The sequence below is a fragment of the Cherax quadricarinatus genome, chromosome 81, assembly GCF_038502225.1.
Source record: "Cherax quadricarinatus isolate ZL_2023a chromosome 81, ASM3850222v1, whole genome shotgun sequence".
Taxonomy (NCBI): domain Eukaryota; kingdom Metazoa; phylum Arthropoda; class Malacostraca; order Decapoda; family Parastacidae; genus Cherax; species Cherax quadricarinatus.
This window is the reverse complement of record NC_091372.1, coordinates 11,073,909-11,083,457: the sequence shown is the minus strand read 5'-3', so window position 1 is coordinate 11,083,457 and position 9,549 is coordinate 11,073,909. Positions and strand designations below refer to the sequence as shown.

Below are 9,549 nucleotides of genomic sequence, written 5' to 3'. Positions count from 1 at the left end.
GGCACTTGTTATGGTTTGATGTGAAAAATTTCGACTTGGATTTCCTGTTCATTTTTGTATATATATATATATATATATATATATATATATATATATATATATATATATATATATATATATATATATATATAAATATATAAAGAATTCGCAAGAGCAGGCGAAATATACACAAACACTGATCTCTGGCTGAAGAAGACTCGAACCTACGAACCTTGGGACAAGGTACGCAGTGCTTCACCAATCTACCCACACTGGACAATTCCTTGCATTGTTAATATCTCTAGTAAGGCTGATGCATGCAGGGGATGAGATGAAAAGCTGTAAGCCTTCTCCCTGATAGCTGGCTGCCTTGGATCAAACGTGTAGCGCAAGCTACACGCCAAGGTATTGTCCGATGTGGGTAGATTGGTAAAGCACTGCGTACCTTGTCCCAAGGTTCGTAGGTTCGAGTCTCCTTCAGCCAGAGATCAGTATATATATATATATATATATAACTGGTTTAGATCAATAAAATTTTGGTTTGGAATGCTGGCTTTATTCTATTCTACGCAACATGTATATATTTACTAAACAAAAGCAGAGGGTTAAATACAAGCTTAACGATTTAGATAACTGCAACTGGGTCAATAGATGTCCGCAGTTATAGCTATACAGTTAAGAATCATGAGTTATATATCTGAAGTTTGATGTCTCACACCATGCTGTGTCCACACTTGACTTCAAGTTATAGCGTCTCTGTTTACAAAAAATAATGGGTGTTTTAAATGCTTAAAACAGTGGATAATTATTGATATTATAATCATCAATGTGGTCTTTTGGAATTGGATATTTATGTACAGTTGAGGACATTTACGAAAGGATGGATTATCATTAATAAATAGTACTGCGAACAAGTGGCTTTTGTCCAGAGTTCGTCGGTATCATCATACTGTTTGTCATGTGTTGGTACTGATGGCAGAGATGGTGAACAGTGTCGACAACAGCAGAATCAACGTTAATGCTTGGTGAACTTGCTTGATCTAGCTTGCTTCTCTTAGTTACTGAGAGATGTTACAGAGCTCAAACGTGATCTGGTGGAGATACAACTGGAGAAAAAAACGTGTGCAAGAAAATGTCGCTGGGTGAGTGACAACAACAGTGTAGAGCAATGGTCAAGCATGTCTGTGTTCAACGTGGATTAACACAGTGAACGAGACGTGCAGAGGTCAAGCGAGTTAAACGAGGGTCATCATCAAGGACATTCACTATCCACTGACAAATAACACTAACCATGGAGGATGGTAGATCAAGGAACCAGCAGACTAGTGAACAGGATTTAAGCTGTTACAAGTCTGAAGGATCTAGCCTAGATGTTGTCTAGAATACTAGAACAACAAGACATTATCATAGTTCTGATTCACGGGTCATTATTTCTAAATTAGTTAGATGTAAAACATTGTCTTTCTCTAGATAGACAAACTATTCTCCTGGAGGTGTTCTTGGCGGAGGTAGTGGTGATATTGTACCACCAGAGGACAGTAGATGGAGGGTCGTCCTAGTGGTTAGTGGGGATGAGCCACTAACTTAGTTGGTGATCGTCTTGGCAGTGGTGGAACTAGTAACCTGCCTTACTGTCGTACGTTCTTCTCAGTGGTAGTAGTAGGTACCTGCCTCACTGGTCGTACGTTCTTCTCAGTGGTAGTAGTAGGTACCTGCCTCACTGGTCGTACGTTCTTCTCAGTGGTAGTAGTAGGCACCTGCCTCACTGGTCGTACGTTCTTCTCAGTGGTAGTAGTAGGTACCTGCCTCACTGGTCGTACGTTCTTCTCAGTGGTAGTAGTAGGTACCTGCCTCACTGGTCGTACGTTCTTCTCAGTGGTAGTAGTAGGTACCTGCCTCACTGGTCGTATGTTCTTCTCAGTGGTAGTAGTAGGTACCTGCCTCACTGGTCGTACGTTCTTCTCAGTGGTAGTAGTAGGTACCTGCCTCACTGGTCGTACGTTCTTCTCAGTGGTAGTAGTAGGTACCTGCCTCACTGGTCGTACGTTCTTCTCAGTGGTAGTAGTAGGTACCTGCCTCACTGGTCGTACGTTCTTCTCAGTGGTAGTAGTAGGCACCTGCCTCACTGGTCGTACGTTCTTCTCAGTGGTAGTAGTAGGTACCTGCCTCACTGGTCGTACGTTCTTCTCAGTGGTAGTAGTAGGTACCTGCCTCACTGGTCGTACGTTCTTCTCAGTGGTAGTAGTAGGTACCTGCCTCACTGGTCGTATGTTCTTCTCAGTGGTAGTAGTAGGTACCTGCCTCACTGGTCGTACGTTCTTCTCAGTGGTAGTAGTAGGTACCTGCCTCACTGGTCGTGAGTTGAAATCAGCCTGCAAAAAATCATTAAACGAAAGAATTAAACAATGAAAAAATACCAACCCATAGGGAGCCTAGACACAGGGGTCGTCCCACTGCCTAGACACAAGGGTCATCCCTCTACCTAGACACAAAGGTCATCCCACTGCCTAGACAAGGGTCATCCCACTACCTAAGCACAAGGGGTTATTCCACAGCCTAGACACAAGGGTCATCCCACTGCCTAGACACAAGGGTCATCCCACTGCCTAGACACAAGGGTCATCCCATAGCCTAGACACGGGGGTCATCCCACAGCTTAGACACGGGGGGGTCATCCCATAGCTTAGACACAGGGGTCATCCCACAGCTTAGACACGGGGGGGTCATCCCATAGCTTAGACATAGGGGTCATCCCACAGCTTAGACACGGGGGGTTCATCCCATAGCTTAGACACAGGGGTCATCCCATAGCTTAGACACAGGGGTCATCCCATAGCTTAGACACAGGGGTCATCCCATAGCTTAGACACAGGGGTCATCCTATAGCCTAAACACGAGGGTCTTCCCACAGTCACTAACAACAACAGACATAGCCCCTCTCGACAAAGGTAGCAGTAAAACAATAGCAACTAATAGCACTAATGTCCCACGTCATAAAAAGTTTTTAAAGGATTTTCAAAAGCAAGATCGCCAACCATTTGGATTCCCAATAATTGCACAACCGAGGGCAGCATGGATTTAGAGCAGGTCGTCCCTGCCTCTCTCAAATACTGGACCACTATGATATAGTCTTGGATGGTCACTACTGCCTCTCACAACTACTGGACCACTATGATATAGTCTTGGATGGTCACTCCTGCCTCTCACAACTACTGGACCACTATGACATGGTCTTGGATGGTCACTCCTGCCTCTCACAACTACTGGATCACTATGATATAGTCTTGGATGGTCACTCCTGCCTCTCACAACGACTGGACCACTATGATATAGTCTTGGATGGTCACTCCTGCCTCTCACAACTACTGGACCACTATGACATGGTCTTGGATGGTCACTCCTGCCTCTCACAACTACTGGATCACTATGATATAGTCTTGGATGGTCACTCTTGCCTCTCACAACTACTGGACCACTATGATATAGTCTTCGATGCGCTGGAGGACAAACAGAATGCAGATGTAGTATACGAAAGCTTATGACAAGTGTGACCATGGTGTAATAGCACACAAAATGGGTGATAAAGGAATAACAGGAAGAGTGAGTAGATGGATCTATAAATTCGCAATAAATAGAACACAAAGAGTAATAGTAAACAGAGTAAAGTCTGAGACGACTACAGTGAAATGTTTTGCTCCACAAGGCACAGTACTCGTTCCCATCCTGTTCCTCATCCTCATATCTGACACAGACAGGGATGTAAGCCATAGCACTGTGTCCTTAGCTGATGATACCAGAATCTGCATAACAGTGTCATCCACTGAGGACACTGTAAATCTCTAGGCGGATATCAAACAAATCTTTAAATTGGCCTCAGAAAACAATACGAATTACTCCGATATGGAAAACTCGAGGAATGAAAACTGTATCAGAGTATAAAACAAATTCCAATCACACAATAGAGCGAAAAACTGATGTGAAGGACCTGGGAGTGATAATGTCAGAGGATCTCACCTTCAAAGGCCACAACAATGTATTTACCTCATCTGCTAGAAAATTTTAGGATGGATAATGAGAACCTTCAAAACTAGGGATGCCAAGCCCATGATAAATCTCTTCAAATCGCTTGTGCTCTCTAGGGTGTAATATTGTGGTTCACTAATGATCCCTTCAAGGGGCGAAATTGCTGACCTGGAGAATATACAGAGAACTTTCACTTCACTTATAAATATCAAAAATTCCCTAAATTACCGAGAACGGTTGAAGTCCCTTGACCTGTACTCCTTGGAACGCAGGCGAGAAAGATACATCATTGAAGCTTCGTTAAGGGAAAGGAAAAAAGCACTGACACAGAATCTAAGTTTCCTGAGGTTAAGTGGAAACTTTGACAATAACAGAACTTACGCCAGTGAAGTTCACTGTAAGGCGCTACAACAGATCTTACGCCAGTGAAGGTCACTGTAAGGTGCTACAACAGTGATACTTACGCTACCAAAACTTAAGGGTGATTCTGGAGGATTGTGAACCTGGGAGGAGAATCTTACACTGCTGTCACTGTCATTGCTGCTGATTTCAGAGATGCTGGAGTCAGCAGAGTCACTCAGTGATCGTGATTCAGAGTCATCCTGCCAATAAATGGTTCACAGAACCAACAAGATTATAAATTAGACACATGTGCAACATTTAATAATAATAATAATAATAATAATAATAATAATAATAATAATAATAATAATAATAATAATAATAATAATAATAATTTCAATAAGTTGGCCGTCTCCCACCGAGGCAGGGTGACCCAAAAAAGAAAGAAAATCGCCAAAAAGAAAATACTTTCATCATCATTCAACACTTTCACCACACTCACACATTATCACTGCTTTTGCAGAGGTACAACAGTTTAGAAGCATATACGTATAAAGATACACAACATATCCCTCCAAACTGCCAATATCCCAAACCCCTCCTTTAAAGTGCAGGCATTGTACTTCCCATTTCCAGGACTCAAGTCCGACTATATGAAAATAACCGGTTTCCCTGAATCCCTTCACTAAATATTACCCTGCTCACACTCCAACAGCTCGTCAGGTCCCAAGTACCATTCGTCTCCATTCACTCCTATCTAACACGCTCAGGCATGCCTGCTGGAAGTCCAAGCCCCTTGCCCACAAAACCTCCTTTACCCCCTCCCTCCAACCTTTCCGAGGACGACCCCTACCCCTCCTTCCTTCCCCTATAGATTTAATAATAATAATAATAATAATAATAATAATAATAATAATAATAATAATAATAATAATAATAATCTTTATTTCTACCAATACATGGTATAACTTATACAGACCATAGCTGACACCCATGACATACTATATAGAAAGTCCCTGGTTAAGCAGAGCATTTCCTGCAACTTAGGTTAATTTTGTCCCCAGGATGCCACCCACACCAGTCCACTAACACCCAGGTACCTACTTACTGCTAGGTGAACAGGGACAATAGGTATAAGGTGATTAACACCCAGGTACCTACTTACTACTAGGTGAACAGGGACAGCAGGTGTAAAGTGACTAACACCCAGGTGTTAGCCACCTCACACCTGTTGTCACTGTTCACCTAGCAGTAAGTAGGTACCCGATAATACAATTGAAAACTAAAATTGGATCATTAATATGGATTATTTTTCATTAAATATTTCGAAGTTTCGGTGAAAACTGGAGCCGTCGTCAGACATTTAAAATTTTGGTTACGTTATGGGTGTAAATAATTGAATTAAAAGTGTATTGTGTTAGAGGTGGTATACTTACGTCACTCTGGCTGAAGGGAGGAGAGATGGGTCTGTTCCCATGAATGGGTGAAGGTGGGGAATCCTGGGGATGAGAAATTGAAGGAGAATTTAATACCGTGAGTTTAGCGATTCTCATTTGTTTCTTATGTAGGTTTAGATATGATTTTTATAGTGTTCTTATTGAGTGTTTCATCTCTCTCTCTCTCTCTCTCTCTCTCTCTCTCTCTCTCTCTCTCTCACATACACACACACGCACCGGGAGCTGTGAATCGATCCCTGCAACCACAATTAGGTGAGTACATAGTTTTAAGATGAGGTACGGTAAGGCTCTTGGAGCAGGGAGAGTGGACCTAGTAGCGACTAGGGAAGAGGTGGGACCAGAACCTGGGAATCGACCCCTGCAACCACAAATAGGTGAGTACACACACACACACACACACATACACACACCCCGCCAAATGCAAAGTCATGAAGATCGGGGAAGGGCACAGAAGACCGCAGACGGAGTATAGGCTAGGTGGCCAAAGACTGCAAACCTCGCTCAAAGAGAAAGATCTTGGGGTGAGTATAACACCGAGCATGTCTCCGGAAGCACACATCAACCAGATAACTGCTGCAGCATATGGGCGCCTGGCAAACCTGAGAACAGCGTTCCGATACCTTAGTAAGGAATCTTTCAAGACACTGTACACAGTGTACGTCAGGCCCATACTGGAGTATGTAGCACCAGTTTAGAACCCACACTTGATCAAGCACGTCAAGAAATTAGAGAAAGTGCAAAGGTTTGCGACAAGATTAGTTCCAGAGCTAAGGGGAATGTCCTATGAAGAAAGGTTGAGGGAAAGCGGCCTGACGACACTGGAGGAGAGGAGGGTCAGGGGAGACATGATAACGACATAAAATACTGCGTGGAATAGACAAGGTGGAAAAAGACAGGATGTTCCAGGCAGCGGAATAGCCTAGAAAGTGACATAGTGGAGGCGGAAACCATAAATAGTTTTAAGACGAGGTTTGATAAAGCTCATGGAGTAGGAAGAGAGAGGACCCAGTAGCAACCAGTGAAGAGGCGGGGCCAGGAGCTAGGACTCGACCCCTGCAACCACAAATAGGGGAGTACAAATAGGTGAGTACACACACACACACACACACACACACACACACACACACACACACACACACACACACACACAATACTGCGTGGAATAGACAAGGTGGACAAGGACAGGATGTTCCAGGGAGGGGACACAGAAACAAGAGGCCACAATTGGAAGTTGAAGACACAAATGAGTCAGAGAGATAGTAGGAAGTATTTCTTCAGTCATAGAGTTGTAAGGCAGTGGAATAGCCTAGAAAATGACGTAGTGGAGGCAGGAACCATACACAGTTTTAAGACGAGGTTTGATAAAGCTCATGGAGCGGGGAGAGAGAGGGCCTAGTAGCAACCGGTGAAGAGGCGGGGCCAGGAGCTAGGACTCGACCCCTGCAACCACAAATAGGGGAGTACAAATAGGTGAGTACACAGGTAACTCCACCCACCACGTTAGAAGGCTGCGGGAACTGGGCGCTGCGGGCATCTCTGACTTGACTGGGTGGCACTGGGTTGCTAATGCCAGAAAGAGGAATCTCAGTGGTGGAGGTGGTGGTAGGAGGGCCAAACAGCGGACCACCCTGGGCAGCTGAAGTAAGTAACATTATTTAGACACAGGTAAACGTAAGTACAAACATCTTACATAACATGAGAAATGGCTAAGAAACTAACAAAAAGTGGAGGACCTATATTTTTAGGGGCCTTAACCTTGAACTGTTATGGTGTCCCTGAACCTTGAGCTGTTATGGTGTCCCTGAACCTTGAACTGTTATGGTGTCCCTGAACCTTGAGCTGTTATGGTGTCCCTGAACCTTGAACTGTTATGGTGTCCCTGAACCTTGAGCTGTTATGGTGTCCCTGAACCTTGAACTGTTATGGTGTCCCTGAACCTTGAACTGTTATGGTGTCCCTGAACCTTGAACTGTTATGGTGCCCCTGAACCTTGAACTGTTATGGGGTCCCTGAAGCTTGAACTGTCATGGGGTTCCTGAAGCTTGAACTGTCATGGGGTTCCTGAAGCTTGAACTGTTATGAGTCACCTTCACAACCAGCAACATCTAGGCCTACAGCTAGGCCTACATCATACTTTAATAACCTTGTAATTTTTATTCTATTATTTTGTATTGAATTACACTGTATTATTAATATTATTATTTTTTATAACTCCTCATACAGTAGACCCAAAATTTTTAATCAGTGTGGACTAAAGTGGCTTCTGGGGCCCCTCCGGGATTAGGGGCCCTCAAGTTTCTGTTGTCCTAGAGAGGTTCTTCCCCTCAGAAGGCCTAGAGAGGGTCTTTCCCTCGGAGGTACTAGAGACGTTCTCATTTCTCCTAAGACATAGTTCTTCATTCTCTTGGGAAAGACTAGAGGATCTTCAAGTGTCTAGAGAGACATAAGAACATAAGAAAGGAGGAACACTGCAGCAGACCTACTGGCCCATACTTGGCACCTTCTTCTCAAACCCAAACCCACTTAAAAACATTCGCCCGACCCACGAACATTGAATCTTTCTCGGCAACTTTAGTATTGTACCAAGACTGAGGCTCTCATGACATCCCCAGCACTCTAACACAGCTGCAACTCCAGAAGTAAAATCTTGTGAGTGTATGATGGTACTTACAAGTGGAGGAAAGAGTACGTAAGCCACTTACCAGGAGCAGCGTTGGCTGCTACAGCCAGAAGTGTAAGAACGAGGGGCAGGAAGGTCTTCATGTTTACTCTTCTACCACTGTTGGCCGCAAAAGAAGTGGACCGCAGTCAGTCCAGGCAGACCCTTATATATGCTCCAATCCTTGCCACGTCTCGCCACACGAAAATTTAACACCCTAAGTTATACACCACATTATTTAAAAAAAAAAAATAATCGTACTCGAAGATGCCAAAGCGAAAAATTAATATTTTGAGTGTATCAGTTATAAACACAGATATTAACACAAGAATATTTCACAAAATCTATATTTATCCATCACAACAAACTGGATCTACGCGACCCATACAGTTATGTGGGCAGGAATAGTCATTATATATACACGAATTATTCTTACAGTGTTGTATATACGTGTGATGTTTGTATACTTGTATGCAAGAACACAGTGATAGCTGCAGTATACACGAGTGTCATTGCAATACTGTACAGTATTTCGTAATTATTGGTCTATCAGTGATCATACAAATTAGAGAAGTGGTCGTCAGGAGGTAAGGGAGCTTGAAGCAAGACCAGTTAGTGGTGTCTTGAAGCAAGACCAGTTAGTGGTGTCTTGAAGCAAGACCAGTTAGTGGTGTCTTGAAGCAAGACCAGTTAGTGGTGTCTTGAAGCAAGACCAGTTAGTGGTGTCTTGAAGCAAGACCAGTTAGTGGTGTCTTGAAGCAAGACCAGTTAGTGGTGTCTTGAAGCAAGACCAGTTAGTGGTGTCTTGAAGCAAGACCAGTTAGTGGTGTCTTGAAGCAAGACCAGTTAGTGGTGTCTTGAAGCAAGACCAGTTAGTGGTGTCTTGAAGCAAGACCAGTTAGTGGTGTCTTGAAGCAAGACCAGTTAGTGGTGTCTTGAAGCAAGACCAGTTAGTGGTGTCTTGAAGCAAGACCAGTTAGTGGTGTCTTGAAGCAAGACCAGTTAGTGGTGTCTTGAAGCAAGACCAGTTAGTGGTGTCTTGAAGCAAGACTAGTTAGTGGCGTCTTGAAGCAATAACTAGTGGCGTCT

The 9,549-nt window shown here is 43.6% G+C and overlaps 1 protein-coding gene across 2 annotated transcripts; it reads right to left on the bottom strand.

Moving 5' to 3' along the window:
* Positions 1 to 513: 513 nt before the first annotated feature.
* LOC128699745 (uncharacterized) lies at positions 514 to 8,662 on the bottom strand. Of its 2 annotated transcripts, XM_070102400.1 has the most exons (5): positions 8,504 to 8,662; positions 7,298 to 7,437; positions 5,781 to 5,843; positions 4,467 to 4,604; positions 514 to 2,351 (listed from the first exon to the last, which is right to left on the bottom strand). In XM_070102400.1, exons 1-5 carry the CDS (start codon positions 8,562 to 8,564, stop codon positions 1,608 to 1,610), a joined length of 1,146 nt encoding a protein of 381 aa, XP_069958501.1. In that variant the 5' UTR covers positions 8,565 to 8,662; the 3' UTR covers positions 514 to 1,607. The 2 variants fall into 2 exon arrangements, with proteins under 2 accessions (XP_069958501.1, XP_069958502.1); XM_070102401.1 differs by lacking the exon at positions 5,781 to 5,843.
* Between the last annotated feature and the right edge of the window lie 887 nt (positions 8,663 to 9,549).

Bases quoted from the DNA above. Each gene is read 5' to 3' on its own strand.
- LOC128699745 (XM_070102400.1), bottom strand. From the start codon at position 8,564: ATGAAGACCTTCCTGCCCCTCGTTCTTACACTTCTGGCTGTAGCAGCC. The intron at 7,438-8,503 runs GTAAGTGGCTTA...TACTTACTTCAG, and splicing joins AGCAGCCAACGCTGCTCCTG to CTGCCCAGGGTGGTCCGCTG. The intron at 2,352-4,466 runs GTAAGTATCACT...GATTTTTTGCAG, and splicing joins CACCCTTAAGTTTTGGTAGC to GCTGATTTCAACTCACGACC.